The sequence below is a fragment of the Delphinus delphis genome, chromosome 9 (genome assembly GCF_949987515.2).
Source record: "Delphinus delphis chromosome 9, mDelDel1.2, whole genome shotgun sequence".
NCBI classification, from domain to species: Eukaryota; Metazoa; Chordata; class Mammalia; order Artiodactyla; family Delphinidae; genus Delphinus; species Delphinus delphis.
Window position 1 is genome coordinate 103629808 of NC_082691.1, and position 21290 is coordinate 103651097.

At 40.3% G+C, this 21290-nt stretch overlaps 1 protein-coding gene across 2 annotated transcripts in view; it reads left to right on the plus strand.

The window, feature by feature from the left end:
• DPP6 (dipeptidyl peptidase like 6) overlaps positions 1–21290 on the plus strand; it is a 772268-nt gene that overhangs the window by 355471 nt on the left and 395507 nt on the right. For both annotated transcript variants that reach the window (XM_060021180.1, XM_060021181.1), the window contains exon 2: positions 9309–9423. In XM_060021180.1, the coding sequence (XP_059877163.1) occupies positions 9309–9423 (115 nt within the window). The remainder of the gene's footprint in view (positions 1–9308; positions 9424–21290) is intronic.

Consider the following 21290-nt stretch of genomic DNA (forward strand, 5'->3'; position numbering starts at 1 on the left):
AAGGAATAGCATCTTTATTTGGAAATCCGGCAGACCGAGAAGATGGTGGACTCCTTCCCCAAGGAACCATCTTGCCTGAGTTAGAAATCAGGCTTCTTTTTATACTGAAAGGGGAGGGGATAAAATCAAACACGTACTGGTTCCCATCAGCCTCTGGAGGGGATGTGATAATTTCTTCCTCCCTGCAGTCGTTCACAGGTGGGCCCAGTCAGGATGTTTCCTGTGAGCTAGACAAAGGTATTTTAGCTTAACACTTATTGCCTGGGAAGCAGGGTTCCCAGAGATGGGCCGTTATGTATAATTGAAGCTTATAGGCAACACTCTTTAGTGATTAACTTGTAAGAGAGTACAGGGGCTCTTCCCTACTACAGTATTTTAACCCCACCCCTAAAATCTTGGAGCAGACTTCTGACCCATTTTGGGCCAGTTACTTGAGGCTGAGGCAGTGAGGGGGGCGCTCACAGTGTGGAAACATAGCTCTGGCACCCATGGATGGGAGAGGAGGGCAGTTGGGATCATTTGTCAAGAGGCATCTAGTACTTTGACAGACGGTTGCATCAGGGTGGCGAGCCCTTTTGAAAAAATGAGCTAAATTATTTTAGACTCTGTCATTAAATTGCCGGTGGTTCTTGCCTTTGAGTCTTGTTTGTTAGTTACTTAATATTTATTGAGTGCCTGCAGGGATTTGTGACATCGGGAAATGACGTGTTGAGCTTGCTAAAAAGCTGCCCTGGTATAGGAAACTTGTCTCACAATTGCCTGTGGGTTTCAGTGAGTCAAGGCAAAGACAGACGGTATCTAAAGATGCTTTGAAGGCATCGTTATCATACACAGCAATGTGAGATTCAAATGCTCGATTTTAAATGCTGCCACTTACTTTCATAGCCATATTTTTACTGAAAGGGGTTTCTCTTGGGCATGATATATTGTGAAATTTCTTCCGATGGTGATGGGGTTGTAGTGCCCTTGCTTTTGTGATTTATGGGACAACATGATACCTTTAAAACATTCTATCAAAATAGGTCCAAGTTAGCCTGAGCTGTGAAGGTAAGAATGACTTAACATTTTGAATTAATTTCATAAAGAAGCTATCAGACACAGTCAGTTAAACTGAAGAGCCTAAAATAATTTCATTTCTGGTGATGAGTTTGCAAGTAAAAAATAATGAAGAAGAAGTTTTAAGAGATAGATAATTACACTCAATATTTTGCCTGTTTGGTCTTCTTCCTTTTCTAGAGGAACTGGTAGAACAGGAGATTACTCCTCCAACAGTTTTGTTGAGTTGCAGGTAGAGGGTGACAGCTGCCTTAGTAATAGTGGTGGATTCGATTTCAAAGTGCTGTGCCCTCAGGCGGTAATGTTATGTTAAATTCATGTTATGTAAGTCAACCTCGGAAGTTTCCAAATCCATAGGCGAAAAGGAGAGTGGATCCCAGATCAGTCTGTAAGGCTGACAGAGAACAGGTGGTGAGAGCCCAGGATAACCTAAGGAGTGGGGCATCCGTATAACCCGGAGGAAGATGATGGAGAGACAGTGCCCAGGGAAAGAGGGGTCACCGGAGCATGGGTCTGATAGCGCGGGCGTGTCAGCTCCTCTCTGTACTAAGGCGGTGATGATTCGTAATTAACTGCCAGACGTCAAAAGAAGGGCCTGTCAACCAAATTTAATTTCTTTTTCTTTTTCAAGATATTTTTTTGATGTGGACCATTTTTAAAGTCTTTATTGAATTTGTTACAATATTGCTTCTGTTTTATGTTTTTTGGCTTTTTGGCCGTGAGGCATGTGGGATCTTAGCTCCCCATCCAGGGATCGAACCCACACCCCCTGCATTGGAAGGCGAAGTCCTAACCACTGGACCGCCAGGGAAGTCCCCAAATTTAATTTCTAATTAGTGAAATCAACAGAAGCTTTTTGAAGGGTAAGGCTCCACCCTTCGCCATGAGCACTATCTCCCTCTCACACAGCATTGGTTGCTTCCATCTTTCAGGATTGGCTGCCCAGCCCACCCCAGCCCTATAGTCAGTTACAGAGTCACCGACATGGAATCGGCGTTAATTAGTATTTTGTGGCCACAGCTTTCATCTGTTCCTCATGCTCACAACCAGCAAAAGCACCCAAAGTACTTAGAAGACACAAAACAACAGTCATGGGAGGGAAGAATTTCAAGGAGTGGAGAACTCTCCCTGCGAAGGATATCCAGTCTCTGTTGAGCTGCTGATTCACATATATTCTCTGGGAATATTTTAAACTCTCAGTGACCTAAGCTTGGATCTAGTGATATCCCAGAGAAGGTCTCTTTCCATTTTGAGAGCCAGAAACAGTCTTCTAGTCTTAATATTCTTCTGAAAGCTGCTTGATAGAAGAGGAGATTGATTGGCTCAAAGATGGATTATTGTGAGAAAAACAACTGAATTCACTTCCTCCTTCTGTGGTGAGTGGGCCATCTGATTGACCCCTCTGCCTTCAGCCACGGGAAATAAAATGCAGAATCGCCAGCTGTTCCCATCACGGCTGGCAAGGCCTGGACCTCGGCTGTCGCTGCGGGCCCTGCTCTCCTTCCGCCACGCCCAGCGCTCCTGCCCTTGCAGCTTCCCGTGCTCTGACCTCCTAGGACGGGGGGCTTCTTTAGGAGAGGCCTCAGTATTATGCAGAAATCGTCCTCCAGTCTCACTTCTGCTGGCCGTGGCTCCTTTGTCCATTTAGCCACGTGAGGCTGTACCCACAGTGCATTAAACAAAGTGCCTGTGATGCATGGAAACATGCAAGTCGGTTATTGCTGCTTGAGGAATGCACTGCTTTGTGGTGGAGTCTCACAGCTGCAACCTGCATCACCCTACTTTGGGTACCCAACAAAAGTTAAAATGCTGATTTCTCCTCATTAGAGCTTGGGGTGCAAAGAGAGTGGATGAAAGGAATGTGATCTCTGTATCGTTTACTTTCTTTATCAAGTACAGGAAATTTAATGTGCTTTTGACTTTTCCCCATATTGTATGTCAGATGTTGCTGGGACATTGGTAGTGAGCGCAGTAAATAGTAAAGCAATGTTTATTCAGGTATCTATAATTTTCATAAATTATAACGGGCTTTCAGACACGTTTGCATTTATCCTGTGACAACAACGCTCTAGATTCCTCTAGTTTCCCACCCCTTCCTTTCTTTTCTCCACCTTTGTAGTCTCAGTTTCTACTTTTGAAATAATCACCCCTGAGTTTTCATTTGGATCTCTGCTCCTCATCAGAAGGCATGAAGTCTGATAAAGGCAGCAGGGAATTCTGTGAGACAGATGGAGCTCAGGATGAGATAAGATACATCGATTTTAGGGAGGCAGCATGCCGTGGACTTATTCTTGAATCAGTTCACGGGACGTGGTGGAGTCTGTAAGCATTGTTTTAATCTGTATTGCTTGCATTTCAGTTGTAAAATTGGCACAAAAATATCAAGCTCTTGGGCTTCCTTGGTGGCGCAGTGGTTGAGAGTCCGCCTACCGATGCAGGGGACATGGGTTTGTGCCCCAGTCCGGGAAGATCCCACGTGCCGCGGAGCGGCTGGGCCCGTGAGCCATGGCCGCTGAGCATGCGCGTCCGGAGCCTGTGCTCCGCAACGGGAGAGGCCACAACAGAGAGAGGCCCGCGTACCGCAAAAAAAAAAAAAAAAAAAAAAAAAATCAAGCTCTAATCATGAATTGCTAAGATAATAGCATTCTAGAAAGGTGAATTTTATATTTAAAACAACCCAACGACCTAGGAAAGCGTTTAGTTTGGTTTTACTTCCTTGTTTTTCTTTTTGCCTGAGTTAAAAATAAGTATGAGCTATGTCACTAGGGACAAGGGGATTGCCAGACTTAGATGTCAGTTTGCATTACGTCTTTTAGGACCGATTGCTATTTATGGCATAGTTAATGCAGTTGGGGTTGTATTAACGCTTTACCTTCCGCATCAACCAGCAGTTGCGTCTCTGACAGCTGTGCCGGCAAACAACAACGTTCCTTCTCACGAAGGCATCCGTGGATTCATTCGTCCATTCAGCCCACAGTCCCTGGGCGCTGTGGTGTCCCAGACTTTGCACCAGGCATTGGGAACATGAACATCCAGCCCACTTCCTTAAGTAGCTTCCAGTCTGCCGATGACACAGGCATTCAATACATCATTTCATAGCACAATAACGTTACAGAAAAGCATTTACAAAGTGTTGCAGTTGCTTCCAATTGAAAAGAATAATAAACTCTGCCTGTGAAACCAGGCACAGCTTCCTAAAATGTCAGAGAGAGATGATATTTTAGCTGACAACTAAAGAATGCGAAGGGGTTTGCCAGAGAGGAGTGTCAGGAGACAGAAGTCAATGGTATGTGCGAAGCTGGGGGTGGGGGGTTGGGACACAGGAGGAAATGGTTCCTGGAGCAGAGAGTGGGGAGGGCTTAGGCTTGGCTCAGAGGTAGAAGGAAGGAGGGGAGACTTTCTTTGGAGTGATGTGCAAAGGGCTTTTTACTTGAGCACAGAAGACAGTAGCCTCAGAGAGGGCTCTAAATGCAAAAGGGGTACATAAATGTGTCCTGACACCTAGGTGTGTATTATCTGCTCCCAAAAGCATGGTTGACTGACGTTTTCTATTACGTGCCCAGGATCAACCACTTTTCACCACCTGTACCACTACCACCTGGGACACACCTCCATCACCCTGGCCTCCTAGTGGGTCCCTGCTGGGCCCACCCTTGCTTCCATATTCTTTGCTCTCCATGAAGCAGCTCCCCTGGGGATCTTTTTGTGGGAGTCTGGTTCATGCACTGCTGTCTCATATGCCTTGCACTCAGAGGAAAAGCCAACCCGCACTGTGGCATCTAGACTCCCACCCTCCTTGCTCAGTGTGGTCGTCTCACTCACATCACTATGGCCACCCTGGCCCCTGTCTCTTTGCTGTCCTCCACACCAAAGCACACACTATCTTACAGACTGTATTCCTGCCTCTCCCTCTACCTGGATTGTTTGCCCTCAGATGTCAGCCTGTGTCTTACTCTGTCTGGGGCTGCTATAACACAACACCATAGACCAGGCAGCTTAAACACAGAGATTTATCTTTCACAGTTCTGGAGACTGGAAGTCCAAGATCAGGATGCCAGCTGTGGTATCTGATGAGGGCTCTCTCCTTGGGTTGAAGATGGTCACCTTCTCTCTGTGTCCTCACACGGCCTTTTCTCCACGTATACAGGTGGAGAGAAGGGAGGCAAGCTTTCTGGTGTCTCTTCTTATAAGGGCACTAACCCTATCACGAGGACCCCACCCGCATGACCTCACCTAACCGCGATTACCTCCCAAAGGTTCCATCTTCATATACCATCACATTGAGGTTTAAGGCATCAGCGTATGAATTTAAGGGGGAACACAGTTTAGTCAACAGCAGTCTGATGTGCTTCTTCCCAGCTGTACTTCTTTCAGTTTCTGTTCAAATGTCTCTTTATTAGGAAATCTATCTGACCTCTTTATATACAAAGAGGTGACAAGACCCCCTTGGTCCTGTTTTTTTTTCTTCTCTTAGTGTGTTTATCTGTTTATTGTTTGTCCCCCATCCCTGCACTAGAATACAAGAAAGGAATATGGAACAAATGAAAGCTTTTGGACTTCTCGGGTTGATAACAGTGCCATAACAGGGTCTCAGAACAGGGCTTGCCAGAGTAAGCCTGGATAAAATATCAATGGATGGATGGATGGATGGATGGATGGATGGATGGGAGATTTGTTCACCTTCTTAGGCCAGTGTTTAATTGTAAACATGCTTTTCCATTTTATTGCATCTGTAAGATATGCATGATTACCAAACAGAACAGAGAATATATTACAGCCTCAATCTCATCATTCTAGGCAAAAATATGTAATTCTGTTGAGAGATACACTACTGAAGCTCAACATTTCAGGGGATAATTTATTAACTTCTCTTGCCCTTCATGGGAAGCAAGAACAGTTCTACTCAAATTTTCCATAATTCAACTCCTGCAAGTTAAGATGAGGAAGTCTGAATCTGGGATGCCAAATTAGATGTTCAAGTTAGATTTTCACTGTTAACCTGCATTCTAACTCAAAAACCAGATCTATGTTCTGGTTTTACCTGTGTAAAAATTAAATATGCGTATCGACCAGGACTGGAGAGGAAGATGGAAAAATGAAAACTTTTGTTTTCTTGGAACCATTAGCAAGATGGTTCGTGGTTTTTTTTTTTTCTCTTCTTCGTTTTCTATTATTATTGTAGTAATATTGTTTGTGTAGTTAAAAAAATAAATTACATGCACTCTGAAAATGAAATTTGGCTAAAGACTGTCTGCATTTCTGTGGGTAAAATAACCCTGCCTTTTTTTTTTTTTTTTTTTTTTTTGTGCGGTACGCGGGCCTCTCACTGCTGGGGCCTCTCACTGCTGTGGACTCTCCCGTTGCGGAGTACAGGCTCCGGACGTGCAGGCTCAGCAGCCATGGCTCATGGGCCTAGCTGCTCCGCGGCATGTTGGATCCTCCTGGACCGGGGCACGAATCTGTGTCCCCTGCATCGGCAGGTGGACTCTCAACCACTGCGCCACCAGGGAAGCCCTACTCTGCTTTTTAAAAATAAGAATGTTACCTGAAAGAAGTGTGGTTCATCTCTACTTAAAAAATGGCATCAGTGATCCAGAATCACTTCACTTAAGTGGGCTCTGCTATCAACGCCTGTTTGGTTATCCTATTGTGCATTCGTCCATCCAGTAATATACACTGAATTGGTTTTCTGTTCTTAGCACAGTGAGCATGCAGGGAGCAGAGTCTTTGTCCTCTTTCTGAACTGTCCTTTCATTCATTTTCCCACTTACTGGAGCCACCTCATGGTTCTTCATCTTTCTTTTCCCTGCCCTGTATGTCCATAGAATGTACACTGTGTTAGACATTTTTAAGATCTCTTATATCCACCTTCCTCCCTGGGCTCGCCCTCCTGGATCCCTGGGAGCTGTTCATCCACCCTGCTCACGTCCTGGTGAAGCAGCCCATTCTGTCATGAAGCAATACTAGTAGTTAGAAATTCTGAAGGTTTTTTGATACATAATTCTGTCTCTGTGAAATTTCCTTTTGGTTCTAACTCTGGCATCTGGACTATGCAGAAGAAGTCCTCTGTCTGGCATGTAATAATTCAAATAGAGACTAAGTATTTGGTTTTTGAGTCTGAACCCTTCCTTCAGCCTTACTTCATATGACATATTTTGCAATGTCTCTGTCTTCGGGTCCTCTTTGTAGAAACACTCTGTCCATCGTTATCTCTGACAGTATCCAGCCTAGACCTGGACACCATATTGTGAGTGTACTTGGGCCAGGGAGGGACCTACTGGGAACATCACTGTAACATCATTCAAGTACACTTTTGCAAGGAAATTAGTTACGCTACTGGCTGCTCAAGAAGTTGATGCAAAGCAGAAGTCTTAGGGTTTTTTTTTTTTTCATATAAACTTCTATCAGTGCATCTAATAGATATATTTAAAACAAATTTTAGAATCCTAGATTATTATTATTAGAAACAAGATTTGGAAGATATCCATTGTTTGAGCTGATGAAGACAATACCACTAATTTCATCATTCTTCATCTTCATAAGATTCAGTCTTGAGTATGAAACCGTTATGGTTTTGATTGTTACCCTGGGATTTAATCTGAACAGTGTTTGAGAAATGTCCACTTCGGTTCTGTGGGAGATCACGTACGCTATCATGGTCTTAGGAATAGTACTACTGCAAGATTTATGCTATTCACAGCTTTGGTGAGAATGGCTTATTTCCTCTGTAAATGAAATGAAAAGCTGCTGAATCAGTGAGATCTGATCACTTCTTGTCACTGGCCAGCGACTTCCTCCCATAGAAAACCCTATCCAATAGGAAATGAGGTTGACTCAGTATAACCTTTCATCGTAATTTCATACTCATGTTTAGTCTTATTTTTAAGTGCTGAAAAACCACTTTTTAGTAGGCAAATTCAGTTCTCAATGGCAAACAAGCATACTGGCAGAAATTTCTAAAAGCTGTAGAACACTTTCCTGCTAAGGTTTTAATGGTCCTCAGAATTTTTCTTAATTGGATAACCTAGATGGCCAATATTAATTGTTTGGAGTCAGATTTTTCTTGATGCTATAACCTAGATAGCCAATATTAAATATTTCGATGTCAAATATTATTTACTATCCCATGGTTGAATATTATCTGTATTTTGATTTACAGAAATTTGATACATTCTAATGAACTTTCAGCCTTGGATAAGGGTGTATTTATATATCACGTTGCCTACTTTTTGAGGCCATCTCCATCCTATTGCATTTTGACTCGCAGTTAATGCGAGTCACAATAGTGGGCGCTATAAGAGAATATTTTGTGATCTATGTATAGGGAGAAGGGGCAGTAGTTCATTTGCAGTGTGACCGTATGACTTAATTTGCCCTGGAGAGTCCCAGTTGCTCTTGTATAATTAATAATAATAATTATTGGTATGTAACTATTATATTGATTGATTATTAATATTACCCCCTTTGTCTCTCAAATGATCCTAGTTTGGACTGTAAATTATATAAATCATCCTAATTTGAAAGGAACTGAAAGTTTGGTCTCAGCAGCCAATATGCCTGATTAATTTCCTAGATCTTTTCAACCTTTAGCGTTCTTTAGCAGTGTCTCCAGGTCCCCCTCATACCCCCAACACCTGCTATAATGCGGCCCCTGGAGGGGACTAAAACCTAGAAAAGGGGTAGGGGGTTACCCAGTGCACTAGCAAGACCTGGGAAGTCTTACAGCTTTGTTTGAGGAACTATAGAAGGAAGAAAAGGCCCAGGATGGTGAGAAGTAGGCAGACGTTGATTAAAATTGGCACATAGTATGTGCTAAATAAATGTTTGAATTTGGTAGCCTGAAATAGGACTTAACAATGTGGATGTCAATGAAGAGAAAGATGAGAGAGGTCTTAGGACTGGAAAATTCATCATACTTGGGTTTGATTCGATGGGGGTTAATAGGTTGGCTGTAATAAGAAACACCACAATCACCCTATGCTGTGGAATCTAGTTTATTGGGTGGAGAAGCATTAAGTTACACAAAAGCTGTAAACATAATATCCAATTCTTCTTGAGATAAGGCTTTGCCATGGGATAGAGAAGAGAACCTGGGGCCTTTGGACCCTGAGGCAGAGGGCAGAGAAAGGAGTTGATCATAGTTTCAAGGATGAGAATACGCCTGAGCTCTTGATTTGAATGAAGTGTATCCACTGGCTTATTTTAGTTCCTTATTTTACTCACAGAGTTTCTCTTTCCTGCTGTTGCTTTAGGAGCTGGTGGGGAGTAATCCTCCACAAAGAAACTGGAAAGGCATAGCGATCGCACTGCTTGTCATCCTGGTCATCTGCTCCCTGATTGTCACCTCAGTGGTGCTGCTGACACCAGGTACTCACATTTATTCTTGGAAAAGCAAGCTGCTATAAGGGAGAAAGGGCATAAGTTTACTTTGAGATTTTTTTCTAAGTAAATACCCATTATATAATTTATTTTTTCCAGGTTCTAATTCTCATTGTGCCATACGTTAAAATGACGTAATACACTTTCAATAAAAAAGATCTATTTTACATGCTTTGAATTTGTTTAGATAATTGTTGACTGGGTGGAAATTCTTGGCATATATTAAAATTCACAAGTATTAATTTATGCTTGATGAGCTTAAAGATGGCCATTATAAATATAATAATTTTATATATCTAATGGCATTCCTGGGTGTGTTATCGAGGATGAATTAAGAAAATTATAAAAACAACATATATTGAATGTGAACTAAGGATAAACTAAATATTAGATACTACTGATGAAATAAAGGAAGTATAAAACAGAATCAGAAATCTCTCAGGGAAGAAAAATACACAAAAATTGTCCACAAAAGTCTACAGAAAAAAACATATGTAGAGATGGATTATTGAAAGTTTCAAACATAAGTTGTATAGAAGCTGGGAGGAAAGAGAGAGAGAGACCCTTTATGATAAAGTTCATGGAGAAAGTAACATGTGAAGTGGGCTTTAATGGAGTGGTAAGAATTTAGTAGCAAGAGAGTGGTGAGATTAGGGCAAGAAGAAAGCCTTTGCCCATAAGATAAACATGTGGGGGTCATGATAGGAAAACATTATACCATATATAAACAGTGTGTAACTATCCATTCCCCTTGTCGTATTAGGTGTCACTTTGTGTGGACAAAAAAAAAAAGTTCCCATCCTCAATAAATAGACTACATGGGTATTAGACTTTAAGGGGGAAAAAATGCAATGTAAAAAAATTTTTGATACGTACAAGAAGTGCAGGCAAATTTTGAGGTATGTTTAAACTATAATCACAAAACTTAAATGGAAAAAGAGTAGTTTGTACCCTGAAACCAAAACTCAAGGAAGGTATCACAAGAAAACTACAGACCAGTATCTCTTTTGAATATAGATGCAAAAACCTCAGCAAAATACTAGCCAATACAACCAAATTACCAGGAACATATAAAAAGGATTATACACCATGATCAAATGGGATTTATCCCAGGAAAAAAATTTGGTTTAACATATGAAAAATCAATGTCATACACCCATATTAATAGGATAAAGGGAGAAAAAAACATGGTCATCTCAATAGATGCAGAATAAGCATTTGACCAAGTTCAGAATCCTTTCATGATAAAACATTCAACGAGCAAAGAAAGAAACTTTCCCAACCTTATAAAGAGCATCTATAAAAAGCCCACAGCTAATATTATACTTAACAGTGAAATACTGAAAGTATTCCTGCTAAGATCAGGAATAAGACAAGGATATTCACTCTCACTATTTCTTTTTTTTTTTAATTTTTTTTGCATGGTTTAATTGAAATATAGTTGATGTACAATACTATATAAGTTACAGGTGTACAATATAGTGATTCACAATTTTTAAAGCTTATACCCCATTTATAGTTATTATAAAATGTTGGCTATATTTCCCATATTATACAATTTTTTTGAAATTTTGAATTTTATTTTATTTTTTTTTATATAGTAGGTTCTTATTAGTTATCAATTTTATACACATCAGTGTATACATGTCAATCCCAATCGCCCAATTCATCCCACCCCCACCACCACCCCCCTGCCACTTTTCCCCCTTGGTGTCCGTACGTTTGTTCTCTACATCTGTGTCTCAGTTTCTGCCCTGCAAACCGGTTCATCTGTACCATTTTTCTAGGTTCCACATATATACATTAATATACGATATTTGTTTTTCTCTTTCTGACTTACTTCACTCTGTATGACAGTCTCTAGATCCATCCGCATCTCAACAAATGACCCAATTTCTTTCCTTTTTATGGCTGAGTAATATTCCATTGTATCTATGTACCACTTCTTCTTTATCCAGTTGTCTGTCGATGGGCATTTAGGTTGCTTCTATGTCCTGGCTATTGTAAATAGAGCTGCAATGAACATTGGGGTGCATGTGTCTTTTTGAATTATGGTTTTCTCAGGGTATATGCCCAGTAGTGGGATTGCTGGATCATATGGTAATTCTATTTTTAGTGTTTTAAGGAACCTCCATACTGTTATCCATAGTGGCTGTATCAATTTACACTCCCACCAACAGTGCAAGAGGGTTCCTTTTCTCCATACCCTCTCCAGCATTTGTTGTTTGTAGATTCTCTGATGATGACACTCTCACTATTTCTGTTTAACATTGTATTGGAGATTCTAACAATTAGGTAAGGGAGAAAAAAGACACCCAGGTAAAAAAGAAGTAAAACTATCTCTATTCATAGATGGCATGATCTCATGTATAGAAAATCTTAAAGAATCCACAAACACAAAAAATAAAACATATTATAACTAATAATTGAGTTCAGCAACATTGGAAGATACAAGACCATTATACAAAAATTATTTATATTCCTATATACTCGTAATGGACAATTCAAAAATGAAATTTAGAAATGATTCCACTTACATTAGTTTCAAAGGGAATAAGTCAACGGTCTGCAACCTTTTTGGCACCGGGGACCGGTTTTGTGGAAGACAATTTTTCCATGTATGGGGGTGGGGAGGGATGGTTTCAGGATGATTCAAGCACATTACATTTATTGTGCACTTTATTTCTATTATTATTAAATTGTAATATATAATGAAATAATTATACAACTCACCATAATGCAGAATCTTTGGGAGCCCTGAGCTTGTTTTCACTTGCCACTCACTGATAGGGTTTTGATATGAGTCTGCAAGTGATTGATTTATTATCTCTGTGCAGTCAAACCTCTCTGCTAATGATAATCTGTATTTGCAGCCACTCCCCAGCGCCAGCATCACCACCTTGGCTCCACCTCAGATCATCATAAGGAGCGAGCAAGCTAGATTCCTCACATGCGCAATTCACAGTAGGGTTCGCGCTCCTATGAGAACCTAATGCTGCTGCTGATCCGACAGGAGGTGGAGCTCAGGCAGTAATGCGAGCTATGGGGTGTGGCTGTAAATACAGATGGAGCTCAAATCACTTGCCCGCCGCTCACCTCCTGCTGTGCAGCCCAGTTCCTAACAGGCCATGGACCGGTAGCGGTCCATGGACCAGGAGTTGGGGACCCCTGGAATAAGTTACTTAGAAATCAACAAAAGAAGTATAAGACTTGTACACTGAAAATCACCAAAGATAATTGAAAGAAATTAAAGAAGACCTAAGTAAGTGGAAAGCTATCCCCATGTTCCTGGATTAGAAGATGTAATAGTGTTAACATGGCAATACTTCGCAAATTTATCTACAGATTCAGTCCAATCCCTATCAAAATCCCAATTAGTTTTATTGCAGAAATTGACAAGCCAATTCTAAACTTCATATGAAAATGCAAGGTACTCAGACCAGCCAAAACAATCTTCGGGAAAAAAAACAGTTGAAGGACTTACATCTCTGATATTAAACTTCCTCTAAAGCTACAGTAATCAAAGTATTGTGGTACTATCCTAAGTATAGATATATAGGTCAATGTAATAGAATGTAGAGTTCAAAAGTAGACCCATACAGTTATTTTCCATTCATTTTTGACAAGGGTGCTAAGACCATTTGATGGGGAAAAAGTAGTCTTTTCAACAAATGGTACTGGTACAACTGGGTATCTACATGCAAAGAATGAAACTGAACTCCTGCTTCACAGTTTGTACAGAAATTAACTCAGTGTGGCTCAACAACCGAAAAATAAGAGCTAAAACTGTAGCACTCCTAGAAGAAAACATAGGAGTAAATCTTTGTGACCTTGGATTCGACAACTGTTTTTTAGATATGACACCAAAAGCACAAGAAACTCAAGAAAAAATAGATAAATTAGATGTCAGCAAGCATAAAACATTCTGTGTATCAAAGGACACTATGAAGAAACTGAAAAGACAACCCACAGAATGGGAGAAGCATATTTGCAAATCATATCTTTAATAAACATCCAACGTCCAGGTTATTTAAAGAATTCTTACAACTCAAAACAAGAGACGAACAATTTAATTTAAAAATGGGTAAAGGATTTGAACATTTCTCCAAAGAAATACCAGTGGCCAGGAAGCACAAGAAAAACGCTCTACGTCATTAGTCATCAGGGAAATGTAAGTCAAAATCACAGTTAGATGCCTATATATACATATTATTTTTTGTGCATTTATTTTTTATACAATTTTTAAAGGTTACACTCCATTTACAGTTACTACAAAATATTGGCTCTGTTCCCTGTGTTATACTAAAAATGCTTGTAACCTGTTTTACACTCAATAGTTTGCACGTCCCACTCCCCCACCCCTATATTGCCCCTCCCCTCTCTCTCCCCACTGGTAACCACTAGTTTGTTCACTATATCTGTGAATCTGCTTCTTTTTTGTTGTATTCACTAGTTTGTTGTACTTTTTGGATTCCACACATAAGTGATATCATACGGTATTTGTCTTTCTCTGTTTGACATTTCACTTAGCATAATACCCTCCAAGTCTAATTCAAAAAAAAATATATATATATATTTTTAAGCAAAATAACAAGTATCTGTGAGGATGTGGAAAAATTGGAACCTTCATTCAGTACTAGTAGGAATGTACAAGTGTGTAGCCTCTGTTGAAAACATTCTGGTAGTTCCTCAAAAAATGAAACACAGAATTACCATACGACCCAGTCATTCTACTCCTAGGTATATACCCAAGGAAATTGAAAATATATGTTCATACAGAAATTTGTATACAGATATGCATAGAAACATTCATAACAGCCAAAAAGTAGAAACAACCCAAATGTCCCTCACCTGGTGAATAGATAAACAATTGTGGTATATCCATACAATGGAATATTATTCAGCTATAAAAAATGAAATACGGATGCATACTACAGCATAGATACAACTTGAAAACATTATGCTACGTGCACGAAGTTAGACAAAAAGGCCACATATTGTATGATTCCACAGTAGACAAATCCATAGAGGTAAAAAGTAGATTAGTGGTTGCCAGGGACTGGAAGTGGGGAGAGTAAGAAATGTCTGTTAATAGGCATGAGATTTCTTCTATTATAAAGACATTATAGTTTTAGTGCAGTTTTAAATTCACAGCAAAATTGAGAGGAAGGTACAGAGATTTCCTACATATGCGCTGCCCCACACATGCATGGTCCCACTCATTATCTACATCCCCACCTGAGTGGTACATCTGATACAGCTGATGAACCTACCTCAACACATCATAATGAGACCTCTTTTGGGGGTGATGCAGATATTCTGGAATTCGATAGTGGTGATGAATGCACAATTCTTTAACACATTGAAAACTACTGAGTTGTATACATTAAAAAGGTAAACTTAAAAAAAAAAGGTAAACTTTATGATATGTGAATTTTATCTCAATTAAGATGTTAGCATAAACAATGGTGGGAAAGCTGTTTAAAAAAGTGATTCACGGAGGACCTTCAAGATGGCGGAGGAGTAAGACGTGGAGATAACCTTCCTCCCCACAAATACATCAAAAATACATCTACATGTGGAACAATTCCTACAGAACACCTGCTGAATGCTGGCAGCAGACCTCAGACTTCGCAAAAGGCAAGAAACTCTCCACGTACCTGGGTAGGGCAAAAGAAAAAAAGTAAAACAGAGCCAGAAGAATAGGGACAGGACATGCCCCTCTGGGAGGGAGCTGTGAAGGATGAAAAGTTTCCACGCACTAGGAAGCCCCTTCACTGGCGGAGACTGGAGGAGAGCACAGCAGCAGGGATGCAGAGGGCAAGGTGGAGAGATTCCCACACAGAGGATTGGTGCCGACCAGCACTCACCAGCCCGAGAGGCTTGTCTGCTTACCCACTGGGATGGGTGCGGGCTGGGAGCTGAGGCTCAGGCTTTGGAGTTCAGATCCCAAGGAGAGGACTGGGGTTGGTTGTGTGAACACACCCTGAATGGGGCTAGTGTGCCACAGCTAGCTGGGAGTGGGTCCAGGAAAAGTCTGGATCTGCCTAAGAGGCAAGAGACTATTGTTTTGGGGTGCGTGAGGAGAGGAGATTCAGAACACTGCTTAAACGAGCTTCAGAGATGGGCACATGCTGTGGCTATCAGCGCAGACACCAGAGACGGGCATGAAACGCTAAGGCTGCTGCTGCAGCCACCAAGAAGCCTGTGTGCAGGCACAGGTCACTATCCACACCCTCCCTCCCAGAAGCCTGTGCAGCCCGCCACTGCCAGGGTCCCGTGATCCAGGGACAACTTCCCTGGGAGAACACATGGCGCGCCTCAGGCTGGTGCAACGTCACGCTGGCCTCTGCCACCACAGGCTCACCCTGCATTCTGTACCCCTCTCTCCCCCTGGCCTGAGTGAGCCAGAGCCCTCGAATCACTCGCGGCTTTAACTCCCTCCTGTCTGGGCGAAGAACAAATGCCAGAGGGTGACCTACGTGCAGAGGTAGGGCCAAACCCAAACCTGAACCCCAGCACCAGTCCCCTCCACCAGGAAGCTTACACAAGCCACTAAACCAACCTTACCCACTGGGGGCAGACACCAAAAAAATTGGGAACTACGAACCTGCAGTCTGTGAAAAGGAAACCCCAGACACACTAAGTTAAGCAAAATGAGAAGACAGAGAAATACACAGCAGATGAAGGAACAAGGTAAAAACTCACCAGACCAAACAAATGAAGAGGAAATAGGCAGTCTACCTAAAAAAGAATTCAGAGTAATGATAGTAAAGATGATCCAGAATCTTGGAGATAGAATGGAGGAAATACAAGAAACATTTAACAAGGAACTAGAAGAACTAAAGAGCAAACAAACAATGATAACACAATAAAGGAAATTAAAAATTCTCTAGAAGCAATCAATAGCAGAATAACTGAGGCAGAAGAACGGATAAGTGACCTGGAAGATAAAATAGTGGAAATAACTACCACAGAGCAGAATAAAGAAAAAGGAATGAAAAGAATTGAGGACAGTCTCAGAGACCTCTGGGACAACATTAAACACACCAACAGTCGAATTATAGGACCCAGAAGAAGAAGAGAAAAAGAAAGGGACTGAGAAAACATTTGAAGAGATTATAGTTGAAAACTTCCCTCATATGGGAAAGGAGATAGTCAATCAAGTCCAGGAAGCACAGAGAGTCCCATACAGGATAAATCCAAGGAGAAACACGCCAAGACACATATTAATCAAACTATCAAAAATTAAATACAAAGAAAAAATATTAAAAGCAGCAAGGGAAAAGCAACAAATAACATACAAGGGAATCCCTATAAGGTTAACAGCTGATCTTTCAGCAGAAACTCTGCAAGCCAGGAGGGAGTGGCAGGACATATTTAAAGTGATAAAAGGGAAAAACCTACAACCAAGATTACTCTACCCAGCAAGGATCTCATTCAGATTTGACAGAGAAATTAAAACCTTTACAGAGAAGCAAAAGCTAAGAGAATTCAGCACCACCAAATCAGCTTTACAACAAATGCTAAAGGAATTTCTCTAGGCAGGAAACACTAGAGAAGGAAAAGACCTACAATAACAAACCCAAAACAAGTAAGAAATTGGTAATAGGAACATACATATCGATAATTACCTTAAATGTAAATGCATTAAGTGCTCCAGCCAAAAGATATAGACTGGCTGAATGGATACAGAAACAAGACCTGTATATATGCTGTCTATAAGAGACCCACTTCAGACCTAGGGACACATACAGACTGAAAGTGAGGGGATGGAAAAAGATATTCCATGCAAATGGAAATCAAAAGAAAGCTGGAGTAGCAATTCTCATATCAGACAAAATAGACTTTAAAGTAAAGACTATTACAAGAGACAAAGAAGGACACTACATAATGATCAAGGGATCAATCCATGAAGAAGATATAGCAATTGTAAATATTTATGCACCCAACATAGGAGCACCTCAATACATAAGGTGAATGCTAACAGCCATAAAAGGGGAAATTGGCAGTAACACAATCATAGTAGGGGACTTTTAACACCCCACTTTCACCCATGGACACATCATCCAAAATGAATATAAATAAGGAAACACAAGCTTTAAATGAGACATTAAACACGATGGACTTAATTGATATTTATAGGACATTCCATCCAAAAACAACAGAATACACTTTCTTCTCAGGTGCTCATGGAACATTCTCCAGGATAGATCATATCTTGGGCCACAAATCAAGTCTCGGTAAACTTAAGAAAACTGAAATCGTATCAAGTATCTTTTCCAACCACAATGCTATGAGACTGTATATCAATTACAGGAAAAAAACTGTATAAAATACAAACACGTGGAGGCTAAACAAAACGCTACTAAATAACCAAGGGATCACTGAAGAAATCAAAGAGGAAATCAAAAAATACCTAGAAACAAATGACAATGAAAACACAACGGCCCAAAGCCTATGGGATGCACCAAAAGCAATTCTAAGAGGGAAGTTTATAGCAACACAATCCTACCCTCAAGAGACAAGAAGCATCTCAAATAAACAGCCTAACCTTACACCTAAAGCAATTAGAGAAAGAAGAACAAAGAAAACCCCAAACTTAGTAGAAGGAAAGAAATCATAAAGATCAATCAGAAATAAACGAAAAAAAAAATGAAGGAAATGATAGCAAAGATCGATATAACTAAAAGCTGGTTCTTTGAGACGATAAACAAAATTGATAAACCATTTGCCAGTCTCATCAAGAAAAAAAGGGAGAAAACTCAAATCAATAGAATTAGACATGAAAAAGGAGAAGTAACACCTGATACTGCAGAAATACAAAGAATCATGAGAGATTACTACAAGCAACTCTATGCCAATAAAATGGACAACCTGGAAGAAATGGACAAATTCTCAGACAAGCACAACCTACCGAGACTGAACCAGGAAGAAATGTAAAATATAAACAGACCAATCACAAGCACTGAAATTGAAACTGTGCTTAAAAACCATCCAACAAACAAAAGCCCAGGACCAGATGGCTTCACAGGCAAATTCTATCAAACATTTAGAGAAGGGCTAACACCTATCCTTCTCAAACTCTTCCAAAATAAAGCAGAGGGAGGAACACTCCCAAACTCATTCTGTGAGGCCACCATCACCCTGATACCAAAACCAGAAAAGATGTTACAAAAACAGAAAACTACAGGCCAATATCACTGATGAACATAGATGCAAAAATCCTCAACAAAATACTAGCAAACAGAATCCAGCAGCACATTAAAAGGATCATACAACATGATCAAGTGGGGTTTATCCCAGAGATGCAAGGATTCCTCAATATATGCAAATCCATCAATGTGATACACCATATTAACAGACTGAACGATAAAAACCATATGATCACCTCAATAGCTGCAGAAAAAGCTTTTGACACAATTCAATACCCATTTATGATAAAAAAAACTCTCCAGAAAGTAGACATAGAGGGAACTTACCTCAACATAATAAAGGCCGTATATGACAAACTGACAGCCAACATCCTTCTCAATGGTGAAAAATTGAAACCATTTCCACTAAGCTCAAGAACAAGACAAGGTTGCCCACTCTCACCACTATTATTCAACATCATTTTGGAAGTTTTAGCCACATCAGTCAGAGAAGAGAAAGAAATAAAAGGAATCCAGATCGGCAAAGAAGAAGTAAAACTGTCACTGTTTGCAGATGACATGATGCTATACATAGAGAATCCTAAAGATGCTACCAGAAAACTACTAGAGCTAATCAATGAATTTGGTAAAGTAACAGGATACAAAATTAATGCACAGAAGTCTCTTGCATTCCTATACACTAATGATGAAAACTCTGAAAGAGAAATTAAGGAAACACTCCCATTTACCATTGCAACAAAAAGAATAAAATACCTAGGAATAAACCTACCTAAGGAGACAAAAGACCTGTATGCAGAAAACTATAAGACACTGATGAAAGAAATTAATGATGATATATACAGATGGAGAGATATACCATGTTCTTGGACTGGAAGAATCAACATTGTGAAAATGACTCTACTACCCGTAGCAATCTACAGATTCAGTGCAATCCCTATCAAAGTACCAATGGCATTTTTCAAAGAACTAGAACAAAAAACTAGAACTAGAACTAGAACTTTCACAATTTGTGTGGAAATACAAAAGACCTCGAATAGCCAAAGCAATCTTGAGAAAGAAAAACGGACCTGGAGGAATCAGGCTCCCTGACTTCAGACTATACTACAAAGCTACAGTAATCAAGACAGTATGGTACTGGTACAAAAACAGAAATATAGATCAGTGGGACAGGATAGAAAGCCCAGAGATAAACCCATGCACATATGGTTACCTTATTTTTGGTAAAGGAGGCAAGAATATACAGCAGAGAAAAGACAGCCTCTTCAATAAGTGGTGCTGGGAAAACTGGACAGCTACATCTAAAAGAATGAAATAAGAACACTCCCTAACACCATGCACAAAAATAAACTCAAAATGGATTTAAGACCTAAATGTAAGGCCAGACACTCTAAAACTTAGAGGAAAACGTAGGCAGAACACTCTATGACATAAATCACAGCAAGATCCTTTTTGGCCCACCTCCTAGAGAAATGCAAATAAAAACAAAAATAAACAAATAGGACCTAATGAAACTTAAAAGTTTTTGCATAGCAAAGGGAACCATAAGACAAAAAGACAACCCTCAGAATGGGAGAAAATATTTGCAAGTGAAACAACTGACAAAGGATTTATCTCCAAAATATAGAAGCAGCTCATGCAGCTCAATATCAAAAAGCAAAGAACCCAATCCAAAAATGGGCAAAAGACCTAAATAGACATTTTTCCAAAGAAAATATACAGATTGCCAACAAACACATGAAAGGATGCTCAACATCACTAATAATTAGAGAAATGCAAATCAAAACTACAATGAGGTGTCACCTCACACCGGTCAGAATAGCCATCATCAAAAAATCTACAAACAATAAAAGCTGGAGAGGGTGTGGAGAAAAGGGAACCCTCTTGCACTGTTGGTGGGAATGTAAATTGATACAGCCACTATGGAGAACAGTATGGAGGTTCCTTAAAAAACTAAAAATAGAAGTACCATACGACCCAGCAATCCCACTAGTGGGCATATACCCTGAGAAAACCATAATTCAAAAAGAGTCATATACCACAAAGTTCATTGCAGCACTATTTACAATAGGCAGGACATGGAAGCAACCTAAGTGTCCATCGACAGAGGAGTGGATAAAGAAGATGTGGCACATATATACAATGGAATATTACTCAGCCATAAAAAGGAACGAAATTGAGTTATTTGTAGTGAGGCGGATGGGCCTAGAGTCTGTCATACAGAGTGAAGTAAGTTAGAAAGAGAAAGACAAATACCGTATGCTAACACATATATATGGAATCTAAAGAAAAAAAAAGGTTCTGAAGAACTTAGGGACAGGACGGGAATGAAGACACAGACATAGAGAACGTACTTGAGGACACGGGGAGGGGGAAGGGTAAGCTGAGATGAAGTGATAGAGTGGCATGGACATATATACACTACCAAACGTAAAATAGCTAGCTAGTGGGAAGCAGCTGCATAGCACAGGGAGATCAGCTCAGTGCTTTGTGTCCACCTAGAGGGGTGGGATAGGGAGGGTGGGAAGGAGATGCAAGAGGCAGGTAATATGGGGATATATGTATTCGTATAGTTAATTCACTTTGTTCTACAGCAGACACTAACACAACCATGTAAAGCAATTATGCTCCAATAAAGATGTTTAAAAAAAAAGTGATTGAGTTTGGCCATTTATATACTAAAGTGCCAACAACACTTGCCTA